Below are 27220 nucleotides of genomic sequence, written 5' to 3' on the forward strand. Positions count from 1 at the left end.
TTCAAAGAAAAATTTTCTAACTTTGTTGTGTGGTGTTGATGTTAAAAATAGAGACCTGGCTAAACGTAGGTTAGTTTTGAGGTCAATATCTAAAAAGCCGTTAAATCGAATATTGTCTTTGTTTGGTACCCTCTATTTATGGCCCATCTGGCATATTCATTTTGTATGAATCAGATGATTATATTGTTAGCATTGGTTTCCCTGATATCCTTCCGGCCCTGTCAAAATCTTTGGATTCGGCATTAAATAACCCGAAAAGGGTTGATATGCCGTAAAACAAAAACAAACAACCAACCAACCAAATATCCTTCTAGTTAGAATTCTTTCTAGAAAGACAAAGTATTTATGGGAGTGATCATGTGAAGGTTGCCAACATAATTAAAAGTGTTTCTGCAGAACGAACTAGATTAGAATTTGCCACACCCAAGTTGTCAATCTGTCGTTAACCACTTGGCTACCTTCACCTCCTATTTGGCATAAGAGTTAGTTTTCAATGAGCTGAGAGACCAGGGTTCAATCCTTGATAGTCATACGAAATATTAAAAAAAAAAAAAAAATGGTATTTGATGCTGCCTTGCCTAACTATCAACATTATAATGTAATAAAGATAACTAAAGAAATCTGGGCAGGAGCTGCTAAAAACAGCCTATCCTGCCTTGACAGAGTACAAAATAAACTTTGTGGCTTAGTGGGGGATGCCCTTTTCTCTTCCCTGCAACCTCTCTCCTACAGAAGAGACGTTGCGAGCCTGTCTTTGTTCTACTGTTATTTCAATGGGAAGTGCTCGTCTGAGCTCCAATCTCTGGTCCCCCACCCCTCGCCAATCTTGCATGAAAAACACTCGTCTAGCTGAAACCACTGTCAATAATTTTCCCCATTCTTTATCTGTGCCTAAATCAAAATGTAGATTCCATGAACAAAGCTTCTTTCTTAGAAGTGCATGCCTGTGAAACTCTCTTCCGTTTGTCTGTTTCCCACCTGACTACAACTTGGATGTCTTCAAGTCCAACATAAACAAATTCCTGATAAACCGCCCCCTTAAGTAATCCAATTTATCAAATCTCCATTACTTTTACTACAATATTATCCCAATGATTACTGTACACGCAATGACCCTTATCCCTGAGTGGCTTCCAGGCCTTGATAAGTGGCGACTACCATATAAAAAAGAAAGTGGCTCCCTCCCCTACATCTTAGAGAGCAACCCAAGTGCTCCCTTTTCATTAGCTGCTACACTGTGATCGACAATTTTACTTTTAAGATGATGAAAAACAAGAAACGGTTTCCAAAGTGGGTGGTTCTGTGTTCCACCCTCTTTGTGGGAGATAGAAATAACCGGACAGTAGGTTATGAGGAGGCAGTGAGGACAATGAGCTTAACAGAAACGCATGAGAACCATGCAATAATTGTAAAAAAAAAAAAATCTTAGTGGCTTTTCAACTTAATATTATAAAGTTGATATCCTTGCATCAAAGACATTCGCGCCATTAAAACTGAAGACAACATAGTTACAAGTGAGTTATCTAGTTTACAGTCTCATTTTAGTCAAACTACTTTCATGCGAATTGGTTTAGTAGGTTAAGTTTTGCGTGTGAAATATATACGCATGTTTACAGCATTAGTTTTGTTTGTTTTTTTTCCTTTTTACAGTCTCCACTTATCAAGGCCAAAAAACCACTCGAAGATAAGGATTAATACCTGTAGAGTGATAGGAATTGTGTAGAAATCTACTATTAAAGGGGACGACTCGTCAAGAATTTGTTTACATTAGACTTGAATACGATCATGTTGTAGTCAGCTGGAAAGCAGGCTAGTGGAACAGTTCCACAGCTGAGCAATCCTATTAAAGAAGTTTTGTTCATTAAATTTGCATTTAGATTTGGGCACAAGACAGATAGTGGGGGGGGGAATTGTTGATAGTGGTTTTAGTTAGGCGAGTGCTTTTTTGTGAATGTTTGGCGTGGGATGTGGCGAGGCATAGGTTGAAGCTCCGACGAAAACCTGCTATGTAAATAATGATAGCCAAGCTTGCAACAGCTCTTCTGTGGGAAAGAGGTTGCAAGGAAGAGGAAAGGGCATCATCTACTAGATTTTGAAACAGATTTTGAACTCTTGTAAAGGCAGTATAGAATGCTTTGAGTGGCTCCTCCTCAGATGTGCCAACCGTATTCCATTTTAGGACGTATGTCTCTTATATAAGATTGCATCAGGAGTGAGATAAATTCTGGAGCGGTAGAATGATGCAATCATATTTCCAGTTTCAGCTTTCTGAAATTTTTAGATGAGAACAGTAATAAAAATAATCCGAATTATCGATCCTCATCTTGAGTTTTTTTTTTTTTCATACAAGTTTCGGCTGATATGTGACTTCTGACCTTCAGCTTTCTCTTGTTGAACTCTGGGGAAACTTTCTGTTGAACTCGAGGAATTTACGCAGAACTTCAAACTAACACTTTATTTAATCTGTTGATTTAGAAATTTTTTGCAGATTCCGGAGCTCGACAAAAAAAAAAAAAAGATTCCGGAGCTCGACAAGAGACACCTGAAGGTCGGGTGTTACGTTGTCCAAAAGGTTGTGAAAATAACAAAGATAAGAGCTGTTTAAAATTTGCAGTTCAGTGTGTATAATATCGAACAAGTTGTGTTAGTGCTTTGTATCTTGAATACTAGGAATGTAGCCAGGATGCAGAGCGCAACACCCTTAAAATGTTTCTAATTGCTGATCTGTGAGGTATTTTTATTTCATTCGTTTCTTTATATATTCCTTTTTTTATGAATATAAAATATTTGCATATTTTATAAAATGAATAATAGTACTATAGGGATACCCGTCCCGTGACAGATAAAATATTTCCTAAACAGAAGTTATATACCTTTATCTCCCCTTAAAAAGTAAAATCAATATTTAATAAATTAAACCTTTTGTTTACAATCCTTATTCTAATTTTGATAAAAATCTATTATGATTTTAATTCTAGGGTACTTATGCAGAACACGAACCCTGCAGGGACAATGTTATTTAGAAACCTATTAACATGGAAGCTTTTTTTTTTTTGTCTCTCCGACAAAGGGATTAAACCTTAATTCACTCCTGTTCATCCGTTCGTCTGTTTGCACTTTTCTCAGTAACTAAGGCTTACTTTTTTTTTTTTTTTTTTTTTTTTAAATTTTGCACAAACAATAGTCATGATGAAAGTAAATTTTTGCGAGAACGGATTTTCTGGGGTAACTCTAGTTGCTCCCCTAGGGGGCATTATAGGGGTAAAGTTGCCCCCTAATCGTTCATCTGTTCATTTGTTCATACTTTTCTCAACGATCACACCTTGAATTTTTTTTTTTTTTTTTTTTTTAATTTTCCCCAAACATTAGTCATGATGAAAGTAAATTTTTCACTTGTGGAGGGGAGCCCCCCACATGCTCGGCTTTTTTTTTTTTTTTTTTTTTTTTTTTTTTACTATTTTGTACTGTCAACTAACAATTTTATAAATAAGATACTGTAAAAATTTAACTTTAAAGTCCTATCTGAAAACAAAAAAAAAAACGCACTCTTCATATTCTGCAAAAGTACCAATTCTTAGTATCTAAAATATAAGACTTAAGCTGAAGGGTCCTTAAGAAGAAATTTAAAGAAATTTTATTTGGTGTCTAATGGATATGAATCAAATTCATGGAAATCTGAAATATTTGAATCTTTAAATGGGAAGCTGTCTATATTATGATCCCCTTAAAAAAAAAAACCTAACTTAAAATATGACAGAGAAACTGAAATTTTAGTAATATTTATTAATTTGTCTAATGTGTATTAAAATTTCAAAAATCAGATATATCTGAATTTTTACAAAAGATCCCCTCCTCACCCCTTTTGCAGAAAACTAAATTAAAATATACTCATAATGTCTACACTTAAGCCTAGCAATTGTTTAAAGAATTCGTAATGATCAGTTCATTAGTTTAGTTTATCCTGTACAATGATATATGTATACACATACCTAACATTATATAAGTGCATCTCCTAAATTTAAGTTTACAAAAATAATGGCCTTCAATTTCAGCTAATCTATGACAATACTTCTTGTTTAGCTAAAACTAGCAAAATACACAACAACCCTTCAAAAAGTTGGTATTTTTTTTAACTAACATACATCTGGATGTACAATATCTAAACTTAAAAACATTAAAAGAAATTGTTATTTGAAGATAAAATGGCCGTTTATATTATTTAATGTTTGTTTTACTATACACATAGATTCGAAAAAGTTGGCAAAAAAACAAAAATAAAACAAATGTTATCAAAGGCAAGATAAATTACTTTTCTACCTTACTGGATAAGTTTTTAGTGTTTTTATTTAATGTAAAATGTTTATTCAGTTTGAAAAACGAGTAATGCTGAAGACTACCGACGAAGAAAAGTTGGCTGCGATGTCTCTGAAGACTCAATATTCACTTGAAAATAAGAAATAAAACAAAATGGTATTAGAAACCCATCCAATAAATACCATGTAAAGGGAAGTAACTCTGATTTTAAGAGTTATTTTTCTTGTGTGTTTGTGTAGCGAGAGAGGAATGGGCTGAGCAAAGAAAGAGTGGGTGATAGTTGTTACACTTTTTCCCCAGGCAATGCGGGGTATACCTGTTAGTCATAAAGAAGTCTAAAGGTTTTATTTGCTAACCCTCATCTACCTAGCTTGGTCATTAAAGGATGAATGCCGGTCTTAAAAAAAAATGTCTATCTGATATCAAGCACACTTCATGAGAACTCTTTATCTGGAAGCTTATGTGGCAGTGTTGCACCCAAAATTTGATCCTTCTCCCTTACCTTGGAACTTTACCCCTAGCTATAGCCCCCCCCCCCCCAAAAAAAAACAAAACAAAACACTTTTCCCCAATAAACAATAACCCTTTTGCTATACTTATAAAAACTGTGGAATGTTTTTGTACTGGGGATTCAGATGGAATAAGCAGGACGATTAGGAGGGTGGATGCGTTGGAGGGAGGAACTCTAAGCCTTGAAATATTGCTCAAGAACCAAATCAAATGCTTTCTTTCAATCTGTTTCCTGTTTAATGATCTTTGCATTGCCCCCCTCCCCTCTCATTCCACCCCTGACATCACCTAATCCATCTTTTTTTTTTTTTTTTATAACCTTTCATATTCCAAAATCAACATCTGCAGACCCCCCAGTACCTTATTTTTTCTTTTCTTCTAACTAATCCTTTTCTATCTATTTCCTGACCCAACGCACGCCACCCCTACATTGGTCTGTTTTCAGTTAACTCCAAAAGAACCTTTAACTCTTAGACCTTCTACAGAATCCTTTAGCCTTCTTCCTGCTCCTTGAAGATTTTTTGCATACCAATGTCAAAGAATGTCTTGGAATTCGTTGTTCTCTCCCTTTCCTTTTTTTATTTTTTATTCAGTAGGTCAAGCCAGAGGGGAAGGACTGTTTTGAGTGATGATGGTAGTAGAGGGGAGGGGAACTTTCTAGTTAGCAAAGGGGTTAGTAAGCCCAAAAGAATTATTGATGTTTTTTCCTCTTCCCTTAGGGGCCTTGTTTTTGGTTCCATGATCAAAATAGAAACATACCATCAAGATTACAACCACACTGGGTTGTATAGACTAGCCTAAATAGTTGGGCAACATGTGTGGACATGTGTATATACACACACACACACACACACATACGTGTTTATCTCCATCTTGATCTGTAGATATATTGGCACCCACCAATTCTGTCATCTTTGAGATCCTGGCAGCACTTGCCTCCTGTCTCCTCCAATTTAATGTGTTTTATTGAGTAGAAAATGATTAAAACCTTTTAAGTCTTATTTTTCTATAAGAGCTTTTTCTTTAGTCACGTGACTTCAAACAGCCAATCACTGATGGTGAAACAAAATATAGGCAAACTTATTTTGTACTGGTTTATTTCTCTTAAGTGAGTCAATAAATGTGTTAGGTATATGTATATATTTGTATTTTACATCACCGGTTCTGAAGAGGGGGGGGGGGGCGATTAAAATTTTTTTTTTTTTTCACCCATTATGCATATTGCCTCTTATATTGTAAGGGGCCACTATTTGGAATCGTGACTTTGTTTAACAGAAGACTGAGTAGTTGAGCAGCAAAATGTCTGTTCACATTACATTTAAATTTCTGCAGGTTATTAGAGTAAGGAAAAAGATAGGTACGTGCAAAATGAATAATCGATGCTCAAAATGTATAAACATTTTGACCCCTCCTTTTATTTAAAAATTCACCAAAAATCAAGAAATTAACCAATTTTCATAAAATTTTCAGTATTTATCAAATAATGATCACTGAATATAATAAACCCATTATTTCTTTTTGAATCTTAGTGGAAATGTATTTTGTTTAAATATTAAAACATCTTTACTAAAGTTATGGTTTTCAGTAGTAAAAAAAAAAAGAATTTATTTTTGCGTTTTTTTTTAAATTAAAATAAAGCATTGTAAATTGTAACAAAAAATTTTTTTCAGCAACATTACGAAAAAAAACAAAAAACCCGGAAGTCCGTATTAGCGTGGCTACCGGTGGCCGTGGTATTAGTGAATTCGATATAACTAAAAAAATTTTGTCGAACTACCGATATTATCATTGAATTAAGCATTTAATATTTTCACACAGAAAAATTATAGCAAAAAATATTGCTTTTTTTTTTTTTTCTTTTTTAGGTGGCATGTTTCACATAATTCTCATATGTAAGATTCTAATGTTTTCCTTGCTTGAATGAATGAATCTTTCGATGTAACAATTTTTATATAATCTTGAAAAAATAATTTTAATTTAAAGGCAGTAGCATAGAAAAATAAAATTAAAAAATGGTAAAAATAATGATTAAAAAATTTTTTTTTTTATATACATAGGAGTTACCACTTAAGGCCTAGAGGTCACTCGAGGATAAGAGTTAAAGTGTACAGTAGTCAATGGGACAATATCATAGGAATTGTTAGTAGTGTAAATTTAGTAAATTGGATTACTTAAGGGGAATGGCTCATCAAGAACTTGTTAGGAATGTACAGATGCATGGCTGGAGAAAAAAGAAAAACAGTACTCCCTATATCTACCTGACGTCATTTTTAAACAGCTTTTTGATTTTGACATTTTGGGCTTCCATAGAATACACACTTGGACGGTTTTTCGTTTGTTGTGATTCCGTGAAGCACGAATATCTAGCTTTTGGAGGCTAATTAAGCTTTTTTCTTTTTTTTGTACAAACAAGGTTTTTTTTTCTTTTTTAATTTTTTTTATTTAATTCAATATCTTAGAGCTTTACTTGGCTAATTATATTTGAAATAGACCCAGAAAACTAATTTATCTTGGAAGGGATTTTTACAATGAATTTATTTAACTTCAACATTCAACTTCAACATTCAACTTAATTTGTCAGCTTCCGAATGTTGTCATGAAAACTTTTTTTTTTTTTTTACATAGGCGTCACCACTTATCCTTGAGTGGCCTATCGACCTTGATAAGGGTTAAAGAGTGTAGAGTAGTCAAAAGGACAATATAGTAATCGATAGTAATGAAAGTTCGGTAAATTTGTTAACTTAAGTGGAACGGCTCATCAGAAACTTGTTCACGTTGGACTTGAAGACAACCATATTATAGACAGCTGGAAAGCAGGAAAACGGAAGACAATTCCACAGGCGTGCAGTTCTAAGAAAGAAGCTTTTTCATTTTAACTTTTTTCTTTTCTTTTTTTTTCCACGTGTACAAATATTTTTTTTTCTTTCGGAAATTAACTTTAGGCTTTAACCTTTCAAATACAATCAAAAAGTAGTCTGAAACCTACAAAAAATTATAAACCGGCTTTCAAAACTGCCCCCCCCCCGACCCTCTCTCCCGACATTTTTGCCTGTACCTAGAAAGAGGGAATTTTCAATGTTTAGTAGTTCCTGTAGTAGTAAAAGGCTGTCCGGCATCTTCTAGGGACCTCAATATTGAAGAGTGGATTTATTTGCTTCCCCACTGAGCAAATTAGGCACAAGGCCGTTTTTTTAATGTGGAGAGTGGGGGGGGGGCAGCTCCCCGGGGAGTAGAGGAGCTGGATAGTTACAATTGGTATGAAGGGTTTCCCCTACATTGACCAATAACTGATTGCTACAAGGGCAATGGTCTTTACTTGAACTTTGGTGCTCAGCCCCGCAGGGGGGCCGGGCAAGTTGACCTCCATATTGAAGAGTGATGCTATGGAGTTCAACTAACAAGTGGAGAACAAGGATATAACCCTAAATGTGGGGGTTTATCTGCAGGGTTACAAAATTTTAAGATAATCTAATTTTATGGCTAAAACTAATGCGATCTCACAAATTGTCTAAAGAAACAAGGGAGATAAGTCCAAATCAAACATTTGCAAGATTTTAGAAAGCCATTATTAACATGGGGAAGAGGGAGCATTGGGAAAACTAGTTAAAATTATTTACTCCATAAAAATAAAAAAATAAATCAGTTTACACAAAGTTCACACAGGCGTGAAAAGACCTTGAATTCTGAGCTTTGTTTTGAAAAGACCTTATTTCTATTAACTTGAAAATACAGGGTGGAACAATGTGTCGCCCTAAAGAAAGCACTACAGATTTATTTTAAAACTTCTTTGAAAAAAATTAATTCAGGTAACTTTATTATGTTGTAGAGTTGACACCTATTAAATGTAGCCATCTTCAGCCTCAATCACTGCTTCCATACAGGTCTGGAACTGGGAGCATGTCTTTTACAAGCACCAATGGGAGCTCGGTGGATGGCAGCAACCAGACTGGCTTTGGTGTTGTGAGAGGTCATGTTGTTCTCGATGTATGAGCAAATGAAATAGTTCAGTGGGTTCAGGTTGGGGAGAAGGGGTAGTAAGAGAAGGGTACAAAGTTGTAGTATTCCTTCTGAAGCCAAGTTTAGGTCTCTCTTGGATTTGTAGACTGGCGCCGAATCCTGCTTCTACATCCAGGGTCTGCCAGCGGCCTCCTGATTGTACCAGGGGATCATCACTCTTTCGCACATCCAGATACATTTTGGTGTTGACTTTCAAGCTGACTTCAAAGATGTGAGGTGGCATGATGTGGTCCTCACTTGAAACCACATTAAAGACCATAACTATGGCCGGAAATTTTGTTTTCATCACCTTGGTCGCATACCTGTTATTTGTGGCAATCCAGCAATGCATTTTAAAGGTGCTGGCAATGGTCATAACTTGGATCAGTAAAGAGAATGTTGTACAGCGGCACATCTCCGATATCTCTCATTGAACATTGTGTCACTTAGACATGGTTCCTGGGATTTGTACACAACTGGCCAACTATTAGGTGGACTGTAACAAAAAAAAAAGCCGATTTTCATCAAATGGAAATGGAATCCTGTTGTATTTTCTAGAGCGACAATTTCATCGTCCCACCCTTTATGGAAAATAGCTTTAAAATTGTATTTATGTCCAATAAAAACTTGTTGGAATATTAAAAATAAAATCGAAATAAATACTAGTAAAATATGTTAAATGTTAAGAATAAAAGCAAAATAAACAAATTCTGAAATTGCATCATTATTTCCAGTATTGTGGATAAGAATTAAATCCTTTTATAAGCAGATGTTATCAATATATTTTACAGATGTAGACAAAGTGAAATTCAAAATAGAAAGAAATGCTATTCAATATTTGTTAAATATTAATTTATTGATTCATATATTCGTTATATATCAAATTTTGTTTTTATAATTTTGTCTGGAGATGACCTTAAAAAGGGACATCGAAAATCTGTAAGGAATACGATTTTTGGAGCACAATATTTTCTTTCAGTCAGGGATACGTACATCATAAAAATTTGTCTTTATTTTTGTTTTTTTCATAGGAGGGTGAGAAGTTCTGGACAGACGACAGTTTTTTTTTTTTTTTTTTTTGTTTTTAGATTCTCCATTCGGGCAATGCCAGATAAATACAGCAGGTATTAATATAAGAATACTTCGTTAATATTTGAGATTATATTCTAAATAAATTGTGACTATTGTTTTTCCATCTTGTAGCTTATTATACAATAATACATCTCGAGAGATTTAATTAATATTTATTAAACTTTCTGATTGCTTAATTTCCTGTTCTCAATGGAGCAACATAGGAAATTGAAAAATAAGATTTTCTTTGTTTAACCACTTCAAAGACTAGGGTAAAAAAAAAAAAGTTGCCTGCTTCTAAACAAAGCTTTTAAACCAAGGTGATACCTATAAAAAAGCCTGGTAGTAATGCAGCTAGAATGTGATAATCAAATCCCTATTTACTTGCCTCTCCACGATAACAATTAGACACAAGGTTGATTTTTTTTTTTTTTTTTTTTTTTTTTTTGTTAATTTGGGGAAAATTCAGCTCCCCCAAAAAAAAGCGCACCAATGTTCAGATTTGCTGGGCTGGTCATGTAGTCCACATGCCAGACTACAGACTGCCCAAGGAGCTTCTGTTTGTGGAGCTCCAACATGGCAAGCGCTTCCATGGTGGCCAGAGAAAACGATTTAAAGACACTCTGAAGGCATCACTGAAGGCCTTCAACGTTGATCCATCATCATGGTAGCAGACAGCTTTAGATTGAGCCAAGTGGCAGGCAGCTATTCATGACGGTGCCTGCAAATATGAAAGTAACCGAAAAGTTGCTGCAAAGAAGCACAGAAAGGACAATGTTTTGAAGCCTTCGACATCTATGATTCTCTGTTCTCACTGCAATAAAACTTTTCAAGCAAAGATTGGACTTATCAGCCACATCCGCACTCCCCGATGATTCCCCCCCCCCTGCCCCACAGGATGATCGTATGATCCTCATCGTTCCAATGGATGAACAAACAACAAACAGATTAGTGATGCTTTGAATCCGTGAAAACATTATACACTTGCATGCAATGTTGAAATTAGGATAAATTCCACAAGTTACAGAAAATGATCCTGTAAATGTGCTAGGTGTATTTGTAACGAAGGATCATTCATAACGTTTTAAATTTAACATTGTGTTTAAAAATGGCAGACGTTTAAATTAGGTCAAGGGGGATAAGCCTGTTTGCATGCTGAATTGGTCACACAACTGTTCCATATTAAAACTTGCAATAAAATTCAGTAATTCACTAAATACTATTTTTATTTTTTCTACCGGATCATTTCTATAAATTTTTAAAATTTATATTAATTTTAACAAAAGTATGTAATGTTTTCACTAGAAAGGCGTTGGTTTTAAAAAAAAACTCACCAAGTTGCACAAAACTCCCTCCATTCTACTTAATAATTTGGCTTTTTTTTTTTTTTTTTTTTTTTTTAACTTGCCTAAATAGTAGAAACATCCCCAACCCATAATTTACTTGTTATACAAACCAGACTTAAAACATCCCCCAAAACATTCGGCTTACAATTTCTTCAGCCAACAATAGAAACTTTGACTTTCATTAAATGAAATGTTAAATTAAGCGGCAATTAAAATGATTTTAAGTAAATTATTTTTAAATGGAGAAGTAGGAAACTAACAATGGATTAAAATATGTATTAAAGATAAACATTTTTATCGCTTACCCAATCTTACTCCAATATAAAAATCTGTAGAAAGAAAAACGAAATCACACAAAAATTTTACGTACTTATATGCTTTTTAAAAAGGCAGTAGTACACTAAAAATATTTTTTAAACAAGAAAAAGAAAATACATTTTAACAGCAAAATGTCTTGTCTGCCACTTTTTGATTACATGAAGGTCAACGGCCAAGGGACATAATACCGGCTAGAAGTTGATGAAATTTTATTTTATACAAACAATATGGCGCTTGTGCAGAATTGGGACAAGATTTTGTAGTCGATAAATGGAGTTTTCATATAAAAAAAAAAAAACAATGGTTTCAACTGTTCTTTTTTTTGTTTTTTGGTCAATTCTAATAAGTTACAACGGTAGCTTCCAAATTATGCAATCGAAATAACTTAAATATTAAAAAACAACTTTGTGTTAGCAGGTGAAAAACTGCCACCACGTTACGATCATTTTCATCAAATTCTATTTTTTATTTTCTATAATTTTCTTATTGATTTTCGTAATTTTAGGATACTAGCAGTTCAGTCTGGCTTAGCTTGGGCCCTATGTACTGTTCATAACTTTATGTGCATATATATATATATATATATATATATATATATATATATGTATAAGGAATGAAAAAATGTACCAGCGGTGGTTGACGTTATGTTTAAAGAAAAAATAGAAAAAACCGAATGAAATTATTAAAAAATCAACGTTTCGTCCTTGTCTCAATATATATATATATGACTCGTGTCTAGGTAACCTACATCTAACATTTCAAGTATTTAGACACAAAATTGATAAAGTTTGCAAAAGTCAACTTTGACCTTTTGGCAGCCAAATTTTCGCCCCAAAACTGATTTGAAAAAAAAAAAAAAAAAAAAAAAAAGGCTTACTGCATGTCTGAATAGCGTTTACGTAAAATTTTAAATGTTTAGACCTAAAATTGCCTGAATAGTTTGCTAAAGACCGCAAAGGTCAAATCTTTTGAACTTTGACCCCTTGGCAGCCAAATTTTAGGCCAAAAACCGATTGCCCTATGTCTGGATACACTTCATGTAAAATTTCAAATGTTTAGACCAACATTTGGTTGAGTAATTTGGTAGAAATCGCAGCGCTAGCAGTATCAGAATTTTTGTAGGAATTTTTGACACCCCTAACACGAAACTGCGAATACAATATAAAAATCTCGTAATTTCTCTGTTAAAAGTGGGTTATTTATTTTCTTTATGGATTATACTTCCAAAATAAACTATTACAGTTGTTTTAAAAGTAATAAAAATATTTTTATTTTTTTTTAAAACAGTAATGAATTTTCCGAACTCAATATTTTTCAATTTTTAAACTCAATATTTTTAAATTTTAAAAATCTATCAAATTTTTCTATTGATTCTATTTTTACAATATTTTCAGGGTCAATGTGAAATTTTATGTTCTTTCCAATAAACCGAATATAATATTTTAGACAAACGTTTTTTTTAAATTCACGCCCCCCCATTTTCAACTTTCTCTTAAAAAGTAAATAATTAATTTATGTTTAATAGTTTTATATATCACAAATTGAAGAGAAAAGGTCAATAAATAATATATTCAAATTTAAAACAAAAAAAAAAAATCAGTTTTTTAGAAATTTACCTGTAAAGTCCGAAGTTTAAAACCTTATTTTATAAGAACACATTTTTTCTTTTTGTCTTTTTTTTTTTTTTTTTAATGAAACCTTGGTCCTTGCTCCTTTAATTGAAAAAAAAATTAGGGCTTGAATTACATTTTTCGAGGAGTTATAAGCTTAGAAAGATAGGGGGTCGAATAATTTACGCCTCTCATTTTGAAATGTCTATTAAAAAGTAAATAATTAATTTGTTTAATAGTTTTATATATCACAAATTGAAGAGAAAAGGTCAATAAATAATATATTCAAATTTAAAACAAAAAAAAAAATCAGTTTTTTAGAAATTTACCTGTAAAGTCCGAAGTTTAAAACCTTTTTAAAAAAAAAAAAAAACACATTGTTTTGTTTTGTTCTTTTTTAAATAAAACCTTGGTCCTTACTCCTTTAATTGAAAAAAAAAATTAGGGCTTGAATTACATTTTTCGAGGAGTTATAAGCTTGGAAAGATGGGGTGGAATTATTCACTATTTTCACGAAATTTCTGACACTGCTATCGCAGCGCCGCAGCGGTCAAATTTTTTACTTTTTACCCCAATTTTGACTTTAACATTTGTTTTGAGCTCAACTCTAATTAAAAAGTTTGATCCATGTCTAAGTCCAAAATTGGCAGAGGAGTTTTTAAATAAATCATTGAACTTTGACCCCTTGACAGCCAAATTTCTGGCCGAAAATCGTGTAAAAAGATTTCCCCAAAGCTCAATACTCTTGTCTCGAGTCTGTAAACTGGAAAGTAGTTAAGTAAGGAAATGTACACACAATTTCACTTTTATAGATATATAATCATCTTAAAAATACAAGGATTACGTAAATATCATTGTTTTCATGTGAAATTCAGTATTACGATTTCCAAAATTTCGTCCCAATAGTGTAGAAGTGCCAACAATATATATATATATATATATATATATAGCTTAAAATATTGCAGTATTAAAAATTGATGTTAAATTGAATTTTTAAAAGATTCTTAATGCTGCAATATTTTAAGTTATAAATTTATTAGAATATCTTTTCTTTTTCTTTTCAAGTTTCAACTAGTCCTTTACTTTTCCCATGTTTAAATATTAACCATATTACTTTTCATGCTCGCGTTTTTCTATTGTAATAGAAAATATTAAGTGTGAATAATAGCAGTTTTTATTTTTATATTAGAAAACAAACTTTAGGTTCTCCATTTTCATCAAATTCCAACTATAATACTTTAGTTGTAATTACCAGTGTAGGTAAAATGGCACGCTTAGATAAATAGGAAAAAAATATATTTAAAAAAAATACAGCACACGAGGGGGGGGGTATAAATGAAAATCTGAAATAAAAATGTAAGCTTCAATATATAACGGAAAACTTGAAATAGTTGGTAAATTTGTAGATGAGGACGCTCAACTAAATTCCCGAAAATCAGATTCTTTTATTTTATCTTTAATTTTTTTTAGGCGATTACGTGTTAGTACACTAAAAATTCTGAGGGAAAAGCACAATTTAGTGTGAGGGGGGGGGGGGCGTTTCACAAAATTAACGTATCAACTTGAGTACACCCCCTCACACACACAAAGCGGTAAACTAAGGTTTACCGCCAACAAACCAGAAAGTTGTTCGTTTCACATTATAAATTTATTTTTTAAATTTCTCTTTTTATGGGCCCCCTTTTTTATTTATTTTTTTGCTTAGATAAGATTTTCAAATTAAATTCAGTTTTTACGGTATCTTTCATTAAATGGTACTTATGCACTTATTGTACCATGCTAAAATGACGTTTAGAATGCCATTCTTAACATGGAGAGGACGTTTAAAAAAAAAAGGTATTTTCTTACATGCCCTAGCGTAGTAGAAACACTCCCAACCACCCATGTTAAGAACCGCTTTCGAGGTTGGGAGGTGTTTATTCCGAAAGCCTTTCTTAACATGGGGTGGTAGAGGGTGTTTATAATACGCTATGGCACGTCGTAAAAATATACCGCAAAATATATTGTAAAACTTGAAAATAGCGCGATACAATAAGTGTAAGCACCCATTAAATTGTTAGGTGAAAGTACAGACTAGTTACACCCCCCCACCCACGTTAATAATGGGTTTCCAAATATTATTTCAGCACTGTTCGTATTCTGCATAAGTACTGGTTATTGGTTTAATACTGACAAATACTATGAAAGAATTGAATTTAGATAAACTCGTGGTGGGAAAATATTGACTTGGAAAAATCCAGTAACGAGTTGTGATAAAAAGACAAAAAAAAAAAAAAAAAATACAAAATGAAAACCACATTTACGTCATGGGGCGGGGGAGAGTTAACTTGGCGCATTCCGCATTACCAATCACTTGTCTTAACCATTCTTTTTTATTGTACAATATCGATCATATCGCTAGAAAATTGATTTTTTTTTTTTTTTCATCGCTAACACCGTATCGGATTTTACCGAACCAAAATGTCCATCCATGGGGCATTGGGGCACCAACCATCTATACAAGTACGGAACAATTAAAATTAAATAATGCCAAAAACTGCACACCCCCACCCGTGGAAACTGGAACTCTTCCGTTTATCTGCTTTCCAGCTGAATACAATATGGCCGTCTTAAAGTCCAACGTAAACAAGTTCTTGATGAGCCGTCACCCTTGAGTAATCCAATTTACCAAATTTACACTTCTAACGATTATTATAGTCCTTTTGACCACTGAACACTCTTTGACTCTGTATTTTTTACGACCTGCCCCAGCATAGTATAAACACCGCGCCCCCCCCACCTCCCATGTTAAGAACGGCTTTCGAGGTTGGGGGGGGGGTTTATTCCGAAAGCCGTTCTTAACATGGGGAGGTTGGTGTGTTTATAATACGCTGAGGCACGTCGTAAAAATTTCCCTTTTGACTCTTATCGTCCAGTGCCGTCTGATAAGTGGCGATTCCCTTGTAAAAAAAAAGTTCCGTTAAGATTGACGACATAAACAGAATTCTAGAAATAATTGCGTATAATTCTATCAAAGGGTTTAATTTCATTTTTAAATGAGAAACCATTTCAAGCTAAAATAGAATTAAGCATAAGATGTAAATATGCTAGATTAATCGAGATTTGAACAAAACGGAACCGGTGCCATTTTTTTTCTCTTCAAGCTGAACCCCCTCCCTTGACACTTGCTGCAGGCCTGTCAGACTAAAATAAAATATGAAAAAAGTATACAATACAGAATATTCCTCAAGTTTACTTACTATTATGGGGAACTTGGTCAAGATCAAAGTGTAGTATCTGTTCTTCAGATGCTGCACTTAAGATAATTTGTACCAGTCAATGGAGGGGAAACCCTCTATACTGGGACAATTATTATTTTTGGTAACCAGAGTGACCCCTTTTAGGGGAGCTGGTTTTTACCTCACATTAAAAACGGCCTTGTGCCTAATTTGCTCAGTGGGGGAGCAAATAAACACCATCTGTTCTTCAGATGCTGCACTTCCATTTCTTGTTCTCTTTCGGTGGAGGAGAAATCCTTCACGAATGAGACAATTTTTATTTTTGTACCTTTTCTCCACGTTAAAAAACGACCCTGGTGTCTAACTCTGTCCCGTGGGGAGGCATAGTAAATAGGTACTATTATGGGGAACGTGGATCCTGCGTAAACTTTTTTTTTATGACTGCTCCTTGAAATGCGGAAAAGGTTTTCTTTCACTTCATGTATTTTTTAATCGAGCGTGTATTTATTTTATTTTTCATTTCGAGTATATTTGATTCATACTTTTTCTTTTTTTTTTTTAATTTTCTCCACTAAATATTTAGTTTTGTTACATTTATTTTTGTTCGTACATATTCAAATTATGCTTTTGACCTCCCCCCCTCCTTTTTTGGGGCTTAGCTAGTACTTAAAAAAAAAAGTTTTCTTGCTTAAATAAACCGGTAAATTTTCAAATTAGGTCCACCTCAACAATTTTCTTTTAAATGACGACTTTTAAAGGTTTTCGACTATGCTGAATACGAAAATCGCATTGAAATTTGGTACTTGTACAGTTTAGTCAAGACATTAAAAAATGAAAACATCGAAAAAAAGCTTAAATTGTATGTATCCGTTATGGGACGAAGTTCCCTGAAAAAAAAAAAATTCACTTCATTTCATCAAGTAATTTTTGTTGCCAATCTTAACGTTTACAAACGAATTTATTTTTTCAACTTTTACACAATAAAAAAAATAGTAAAAAACGAATTTTCGTTTTTAAATTCAACTTTAATGAAATGTAAACGTAAGATTTAAAGATTTGCTTAATTTAGCATACCAACAAAAATTTGAAACTTGAATTTATTTTATGATTAAAAATAGATGGAAGTTCAGAATTCAACCGGATTAAAAAAAAAAAGTTTATATACGTAACCGTCATGGAACAAAAATCACGTAAATTGATTGGGTAGGTTTTTGTCTTTTTTTTTTTTTTTTTAACTGTTTTTTATCAATTAATAGTAAATCTTAGTCATTACAAGTCTGATTTTGATCTCTACTTCTGGAGAGGTTATGAGATAATCAGTTATGAATTTTAAATATAGCGGATCAAGATCGTTATCGCTTCCTCCAAACTTGATTTTTCATAGAAAAAAAAACAAAAAAAAAAACAACAATCACCAGGTTGTCTCACTGAAGACTTATCTGGAAAGAGTTGTTTTTTTCCAACCTCCCCGGCTTTCGGAATACTTATCCTTTGCAGTAAGTCTTCAGTTGACACCAGACCACATTGACAAAAAAAAAAAAAAAAAAAAAATTATCATTTTACTTTTTTTGGGGGTGGGGGGCGTATGACATTTTCGTTCTGTGACTAGTACGCACAGCATAAAGGTTTTTGTTTAATTTTTTTTTCCAATAAATTGAATTCGGGACTTGCATCAAAAATGTCCAATGACATTATTTTAACGTCGAGGTTTCCATCTGACTACCGACTAAGTTTTCTTCAGCCAAACAATCTTTCCACAAAGATGTCCATTCTGTCGGCTCCATGCCGTAGATTTTACTAACATGGACCAATACATACTTCTTTCGCAATTCTCTTTTGGCTCGCTGACCCCAATGGAATTCACAAGAAAATGGCGGATCACTACCCGTTTGTTTCACATATTCAAGATAACCCTGCTTGACAAACTCGACAAACACAAGTTTTTTTACATCACCGAATGTCTCGTGGCGATGGGTGGGATCAACTCCTAGTTTATGGAAAACTTTCCACAGCTCCTTATCAGAGATTGAATCGCCACTCATATAAATAATGGCTAAAATGGTGAAAAGAAGACCCAGTTTTATAGTATCCTCTTCACTGCATATAATGTCATCCAGTTCACCATCGTTGTTTCTTTTCACCAAAATATATCGACTTTTCTTTTTATCTTCCAGTTCAAGCAAGTCGGCGCCAAAAACATCACGAAGCAATTCTCGGGCCTTTTCTAAAATGTCGAAGAAATGCGTTTTATGTTCCTTTAGGACGTGATTGTTGATGTCAACTTTTTTAATCGGAATCTTTTTTTGGTCGGCAATTAGGAAATATTTAACAAGTTCTAAGGCCTTCCGTTCTAAGTCAGTTGCTGCTAAACTGGTGTTGGAATTTTGTCCTGAAGTGAATCCGGGCGAATAAGACTGCGATGAAATTACAGACGAGTTATCATCAGTTTTTATAGACAGAAGTCGATCTGGTGTATTGGGAAGACTCGCAGACTTTCTGTGCGAAGCTTTTCTTTTCGGCATATTGGAAATTGGATTTGAACGTTCGAATGAAAAGCGCCTTTTCTAATTTGTATTCTGTTTTATCATTCTAAAGAGTTCGTTGTCAAGGGAGATAACACAATCGAAGAATTTAAATTAAATACTTCAAAAACATTAAATTACTTCGCATTATTTTTATTAATGCGAAGTAATTTAATGTATTTTTATTGCTGCGTCGGGGTGTACTAAATTAACCTACGTTTCGGGTTTGTATTACTATACTCATAGATTCGAAAAAGTAGTCAAAAAAACAAATATAGAACAAATGTTATTAAAGGCAAGGTAAGTTACTTTTCTACCTCACTGGATAAATTTTCAGTGTTTTTATTTAATGTAACATGTTTATTCAGCTCGAAAAACAGTGTTTACCAATGTATTGGAAAATTTAAAATGGTGCCGGACTCTGTTGAACACGATAAATTTGGGGAAATGAGTTAAAAATAAAGTAGCTATACAAAATATTGTTAAAAACCAACCAAATATGTTAGCCTATGTCACGGTAACATATTAAGCGAGTTTTTAACAGTATTTTGTATAGCTTTTTTATTTTTAACTCATTTTCCCAAACTTACCGTATTTAATGGCAAGTCCGCTGCTATTTAAAAATTTCCAATACATCGATAAATACTGTAGGTTTTTCAAGCTGAATAAAAATGTTACATTAAATAAAAACACTAAAAAAGTATCCAGTTATGTAGAAAAGTCACTTATCTTTACTTGGATAACACAAAAAAATTTAACATTAAAAATATTTAAAACTATTTTGATTTAAAATGATACAAACTATGAAAAGCAATTCAACAAACTTAAAAATATTCTCGGACAACACTGTATGGACAGTTAATAGATTTTAAAAAATTCTCGGATTTCATCAAGAACTAACACTACAATCTTTGACCATTTAAATTTTTGTTTTCATTATTGAACTCCCATCTCCTGAATGTTCTCAATTTTAGGCAAGAAAAACTGGCTGGCAGCTATCTTTTTTTTTTTTTCTTTTTTTTTTTTCATACTAACCATGATTCACCTTGGCAATTATTCCAATAATCTAGACTTTGAATGAGAGCTCAAGTTCATTATGTCACCAAATCAGGGTTATTCACTAAGCTTTTCAAACCCTGCTACATGGAAACACTGTTAGATTTTAACGTTGCATATTGGAAGTTTTAAAGAAGTTTGTACCCAGGTGTCACTTAGAGATGAGAGCGTGTAGATATTCGGGATATAGATGGCAATGTAGAGATTCAAGATCAGTTCCATTTTCTTCCCCAGAAATTTTTATATAAATTTCAGAAAATAGCATATATTTGAAGTTTTAATGGGGTTATGTTCTTATAACCCCATTAAAGTTGTATTTAGAGATTTGTGAAAATTTCCATGGTCTTTCTCTGTTAATTTTACATAAGAATACACTTATAGATTTCATGGAGATTCTTTAACTGTTCTTCTAATAGAGAATGCACAAACATTCATACGGGCATTGAGTTATATTACAAAGGAGTCACCAATTATCAAGGCCTTCAGGCCACTTGAAGACTAGGATTAATGAGCATAAGGTGGTCAGTGAAACGACTACCTAGTGATTAATAGTGGTGAGTGGAATTTGATTTAAGTGCGCGGTTCAATAGACTTGAAGATGTCTGTTGTAGTTAGGTAGAAAGTAGGCATGTCATACAGTTTCACAGATGAGCAGTTGTGTGTTTATATATATACATGGTGACCCCCCAAAAAAACACAAGCTAAATGGAGGCCATCTCGAACATATGCTGTAGAACGGAGAAAAAAGGCCAAAGACCCTAGTGTTTTTCATGATGTTTTGAATATAATAAACTAGTTATGACAAAGTTTCATTTAATTTGGACAAAACACTAAGAAACGGGGCCTAATTAGAGTTGGGGCCCCCTTTTCTTTTTTTTTTTTTTTTTTTTTTTTTTTTTTTTTTTGGTCACTCTGTATATATAAAAATTTTATTTAATCTGCTTCGTTACACATTTCGATTACTGAATCGTATTAACAATCTGGTAATCGAAACATGTTTAACTAAGCAGATAAAACGGTAATAAACATTTTTTTTTATATATTTGCCCTACAATAGTATTGAGCAATCATTTGAAAATATGAAGAACTTAAAGAATACGCTTTGTAAAATGATTATTGGACATTTAAATGATGAGGAATGGTTGATAGGCCATAAAGCAAAGCAAGCAAACCAAATTAACTCCAGAGTTAAAAGAAAACCTGGCAATGATTGCTGACTCCCAATCAGTTACAGTCAGGAGTAAAGGGCATTCAATTATGTTAAAACGAGATTTCTTTCTCCTAATACTTCTCAGTACTAGGATTTTTACTTGATTCTTTAGAGCATACAATCGAGTTAGCCTTAGATATCACCAGACATCTGCGTACCACTCCGAATTCTCATTTTAAAGTTTCATCGTTCTATTTCTTCATTATCATTATTTTTTGTCTCATGCTTTAAGTTAGACATTTTGTGAATAACGTCCATTTTTTTAAAAAAATACGTTATGATGGTAATACGTGATAAATGAAAACAAAAAGCGTGTACATTTATTCATTTAGATGAAACCCCTACTGTCTCGGAGGAAGGGGTTTTACTCGAAAGCTCACATTTTTTTTATTTCAACTTGTTCATGGCTTATAAAAGCTTTATTTTCAAATTTAAAAAAAAAAAAAAAAAATTTCCTAAATCTTTTCCTTTTATTGTACTTGCTATCCCCTCGATGTAAATACCATCGACTAGGTCATCAAGCAGCAAAATCCCTCTCAAATTGCTAGACTTTGGAATTCCCTCCCAGATTCCTGTTTTCCTGATTGTACTGACATGCAGAAGTTCAAATGTAATATGAACAACTCCCTACATTTATTTTCCACAGGGGAGTCACCACTTATCAAGGATTGAAGACAACTCGAGAATAAAGGTGGGGAGAACAGCATAATAATCGTTTGTGGTAGTTGGATATAATTTTATTATTTAGGGGTCGGTTCAACAAGAACTTGTTTATATTGTAGCCAGCTGAAAAGCAGACTAACAGAACAAAGTTCCACAGGCGAGCAGCTTTCTTCATGGTATTAATGTTTAGATTTAGGCACAAATAAAAAGTGGGGGAAATTGTAGATAGTAGTTGTAGCTAGTTTTTTTTTTTGTGTGTGTGAGAGAGTTTGGCAAAGGGTGCGGGTCATAGATCGAAGGTAAAATGAGCACTTGCCATTAGTGGAACTATAGATTTGGTCCCAAATAGATCTGTACCTTGTTTGTGGTGAAATAACAAAAAAAAAAAAAAAAAAAAAAAAAAACTGATTAGTGTAGTCAAACAATTAAAAAAAAAAAACTTTTCTTTCAAGTGAATCTTTTAGTCTTTTTTTTTTTTTTTTTTTTTTTTTTTTAAGTCTGACCCTTCAGTATTTCCTCTGGAGATAAACTTAAGAGTCCCAGTCACTTAACCTAAAAATTGGACCCCTACCTCTTCTCCAAAGATAACCTTTCACCCCTTTGGAATATTCAATTGTTCTTTTCTCTTCATTACTTTCTAGCCCCCCCCCTCCATTTTTTTTTTTTTTTTTTTAACAACTCCTTTAGTTAAACCAACAAGGACCACCATCATTGTTTGGGAATTTACTCTTATTTCCAGCTCTGATACCCTATTTTACTATTTTCTATTAATTTTTTATAAATGTCAATGTGAGTTGGTCATTTATCATTTTAAACTAGTTATTTCCTCTGATATCTTTAATTCAAACATTTTTATCTTTTATTTTACTGCATTGCCAATCGTTTGATTCTTGATGAGCTCCGATTAATATAAAATGTATTCTTGTTTGTATTATAACCTACTCAAGATTCGGTCAGAATATGTATGTGGATTTTTGTCCAGTTACAACTCTGAAACTACATTTCATTATGTAGCAGGGCTACCTGGTCTTGGCCAGGCCATAAAAATCAAAATAGAAAAGGTGAAAACGTTTGTGTGACATTTTTATATTAAAACTTCTATCATTCTCTCTCAATCTATTTCTCTACTTTTCTCTTTTTGCCTCCTCGTTTTTCTACATTCCTCTCCCTACTCCTCTTTCACCTCAACTCTGCCTACTCCTCTTGTTTTTATGTATTGAAAAATGATAAAATTTATTCACCTCTCCTTTTATATAACAGACTAGTGGGGAAGGAGAGTGCCTGGTCGTAAAAAATACGCTTAAATATATTTTAATTCATGCAGATTTCATATTTATTACAAAACCAATTCACTATTGAATATTATATTGTACCATTATTAGTGATTTCAAAAGTTAAAAAAAAAAAGACTAGTTGCAATCAGCTATAGTCAAAACGAAAACGTTTAGTATTCCAGCCACATTGTCTACCATCTGAGTTGTCAACAGATAAAGATTTAGAATTAAACCATGTTCAGCTATGAATGAATTTGCACATGTGCAAAAGTAATAGAAATATGTGGACATGTTGAAATAAATATTTTCGCATTTCAATTTGCCAACATATTTCTGCACACGTTATTCATCCATCCAAACAAAGATTTTACTTGTTATAAACCATCGTTGGTGTATGATTACTATTTCCTGTTAATTTCAGTGTTATTGGTCCCCTGATAAAGGATAGATTAGATGTAGTAATTCATTTTCATTCGTTTGTTCGCACTTTTCTCAATAACCACTCCTAGAATTTAAAAGATTTTGCACAAACATTAGTCATGGTGAAAGTAAATTTTTCACTTGTGGAGGGGGACCCCACATGCCCAGCTTGTATGACCAATAATTTAAAAGCTTATTGGTTAAATATTTTCACACACACACATACATATCTATTTTATTTATATAGATAACATTGGAAATGGCTGGAAAACCGACCCCCCCCCCCCAGACACCTGGTATAGTTGACGGATAAAGAATCTAAAATTGTACATATTATTGGTGCAGCGAAATGCTGATCTAGAAAATATGAACTTTGTGGATGATTGTTTTGTAGGTTTTGACTTTGTTTTACACACTCAACTGCCCTTTGTATAATAGGTTAACAAAACCCTGAGTGGAAAATTTGTATATAAAAAAAGTATTCAACCATAACTTAGATTATAAGTCCCATGCCTTATTGTAAGGTTTCAATGAGGATTTAGGGATTAGATTTTGTTTATAATGAATATACCTAAAGCACTTTTTCAAAGATAAAACCAGAAAAATTCAAAATGAGAACCATTAGTTGAGGAATTGAGATTAATTCGCCATTCAAGTGTATTGAAGAGATTTCCACTTATAGAACTACTTTAGGAAGTATATTATCCCCCAACCTATTTTAATAAAAAGTTCCAACATTCGAGTTTCAGTTTCTGTACTGTGTACAGAAACTGAAACTCGAATGTTGGAAGTTTAAATAAACTTTTAAAACTGTGTGTGTGTGTGTGTGTTAAAGTTAAAATATTTTAACTTAGCTGTATCATAAGGAGACACACAATAAAAAATCCATCAAATATTAGGTTAGATTTTTTTCAAGTCGGGTGAGTTATCAAGTCTTGGTGGAGTTCTCTCAGCTTTGATTCATAATTTAAGTAATCTATAATCTACTTATCTCTTCCTTAGTTAATACATACGTCATACTCTGAAAAGAGCCAAATGCAATTTTGAAGGCCAAACTGCTTTAAAAAGGCCACTCTGGCAACCTTGACAAAAATGAGTTACCTCCTTTTTGTAGCTTTTTTTTTTTTTTTTTTTTTTTTTTTTTTTCAAATATCATAATTAGGGTTATGACAAGAGAATATTCGTATTGTTTTGACTCTCGAGTATATATCCAACACAGTTAATCAGTCAAGAGCCACATCACTCTATCTAAAAACATAAGATATTAACTGATAATATATACTCGAGTCAAAACAATGAAAAGAATATTCTCTTGTCATATCCCTAATCATAATGTATGATTATTGTTGTAAGGATGTGAGATAAACTCGTAATTTCGATGTGCAGTGATCCTTCACCGAAAAAAGGGACCCATCAAAAGAAACGGGGCAAAACAAAAGAAAAACATTGTCAAGATTTGTTGAACTGAATTAGTAAATTCAAGATTACCTTTTACTTTATTTGTATTGAACTATGTAGCATATTACATTCTGAATATTTATTTGTACTTAATTTCTCATTTGAATCAGTTCTGTATTGAAAATACAATAGACATTATTTTAATAGAAATGTAAATAAACCCTTATTTGTTGTGTGTTATTAGTTTTTCTGTCCAAAAAACTAATTTATGCACTATCCAGAAAAACATATTAGCCTTATCCAAACTTGATTGATTAAATATATTTCTCATCCTGTGGAATTTTCACGGATCTTGCTAGTAGAAATAATATTGTGTAAGAAGTAGTTATTAGAATTAAATTTTTTTTTTTTTTTTTTTTTTTTTTTTTTAATTGAAAAATGATTTCAACTAAGTCCCAATTTAAGATACGAGTTGGTTAAAAGTAAACAATTTTAATTTCTGGTAGGAAGCACTCTAATATAAATTTATAGATATGCAATTGGACATGGGATTTATTTGTATTATTCAGATTCATTGGATTACTGTTCTCATCTTGAGTGTGATCTTCACATTTCGGTCGATATAACCTCTGACCTTCAGGTGTTTCTCGTTGAACTTGGAAATGTGGATGGCATTTCGAATGGAACCCTTTATTTCTCGGGGTAGCATGATATCAGTTCCAAGAAATCTGGACCCGACACAAAAGAACACTATGCAGAAGCTCACCACAGTTTGTGTTTGTGAAGGGCTTGTCTGAAAATCTTCAATGAATATATAATCCATATGACATGAGGACAGTATTCAGGAGCGATTCAACTTTCTGGAGACAGTTTGTGAGAGTCAAGCCCCCGACAGAAAAAAAAATCATTAAGAGCTGTGTCTCTGAAACCCCATGTAAATGTGGAAAACTATACAAAGGTGAAACTTGTTCACTAAAAGTATGGTTAGAAGAACATCGAAAAGCCATAATACGTAGAGAGATTAAAAGATCGGGTATAGCTGACCAAAGGAAAACTATCTACCTTTATAAGACTAAGTAAAAATTATAGACAGAACTGTAGAGAGTAAGACGACTCAAAGAAGCAGCACATGATGGGTGACAACCACTTACCAAGTAGACCTAGTATAGAATTTAATATGATATGGGAATCGTTAACCATAAATTAAATATATATACAGTAATATATACAGCAATAATAATTAGTAATAAAGTGATATTTACAACTGGAAATAAAAATAGGTTCAAGGCTCCTAAAATTCGTAATATAATTGTCTGCAAGGACCCGTGGCATACTGGTTAGAGTACTTGGAAAAATAAATTGTAAAAGCGATATTCTCCTGAAAGTTCAATTCAATGTGGGTGACAGAAAAATATGATTGTGAATTACTTAGGACCTCTATCCAGTCATGACTGAAGTAAATAAAGAGGTCTCTTCTGAAATTCTGTCCAAATTCCTGAGTTTGACAGAAGCATTTCTGAGTTCGACAAGATGCACTTAAAGAAGGTTTGAAGTTACATCGACATGCACAAAAAAAAAAAAAAAAAGCAGTGGAATTCACTCTAGGGGAGTTGAACCAGCTTTCTCTGAAGAAGGCAGTTTCTAAGGAATATGAAATTCATAAACAGTCCCCAGTTACATGTATATCCTGCTTATGGGAGAGGACAATGTTGAGTTTTTTTGTTTTTTTTTAGTTTTGAAGGGTGGCGTGGATGCCTTCCTAAATACAGCACCTGTTATTTCCAAATGATCACTCCTTTGATACTGACCAGGTTCAACGTTGCTCAACTTTCTCGCTCTAAGGAGAACCGGTATGTCAACGTGATTATGCCATATATCTCCTGGTCATTATCTTTTATACACAGAAAGACTTAATAGAAAGGGAAAAATATTTTGGTCATGTATGTTTGAGCAAACCTTTGGGAATCTTAAAATTTTCTTGCTGTTGGTGCTTCTCTTGTGTTCCTGTATTTTTTATTAATGAACTTTGAATTACATAATTTTAGCTTGATATCACATAAGTAAAACTGACCTTACCTCTCACCCCCTCCTTATTTTCTCTTACGTTTTTATATGCACGCACACACACACATAGGCACAAATTGTTTCTCCAGATTATTTTCCCTTTCCTCTTTCCTGTCGTTTTCATTGAAGTCGATGACTAAGACTTTTTTATTGCATCAGCTCTGTAGATCTGCACCATTTGCTTCCTGCCACTCCTTCTGTCTGCTGACATTTGATGTGCTAAATTCCTT

The 27220-nt window shown here is 33.1% G+C and overlaps 2 protein-coding genes across 2 annotated transcripts in view; one reads left to right on the forward strand and one right to left on the reverse strand.

Moving 5' to 3' along the window:
- The window catches only part of LOC145252555 (laminin subunit beta-2-like), a 392333-nt gene that overhangs the window by 115342 nt on the left and 249771 nt on the right, over positions 1-27220 (forward strand). The window lies entirely within an intron of this gene.
- Positions 17393-19511, reverse strand: LOC145252554 (non-structural maintenance of chromosomes element 3 homolog). The gene has a single exon (XM_080112107.1). The coding sequence runs from the start codon at positions 18903-18905 to the stop codon at positions 18075-18077; it is 831 nt and encodes a 276-aa protein (XP_079968233.1). The 5' UTR covers positions 18906-19511; the 3' UTR covers positions 17393-18074.

Source organism: Euprymna scolopes, chromosome 29 (assembly GCF_053919585.1).
Source record: "Euprymna scolopes isolate OS-2025 chromosome 29, ASM5391958v1, whole genome shotgun sequence".
Classification (NCBI taxonomy): domain Eukaryota; kingdom Metazoa; phylum Mollusca; class Cephalopoda; order Sepiida; family Sepiolidae; genus Euprymna; species Euprymna scolopes.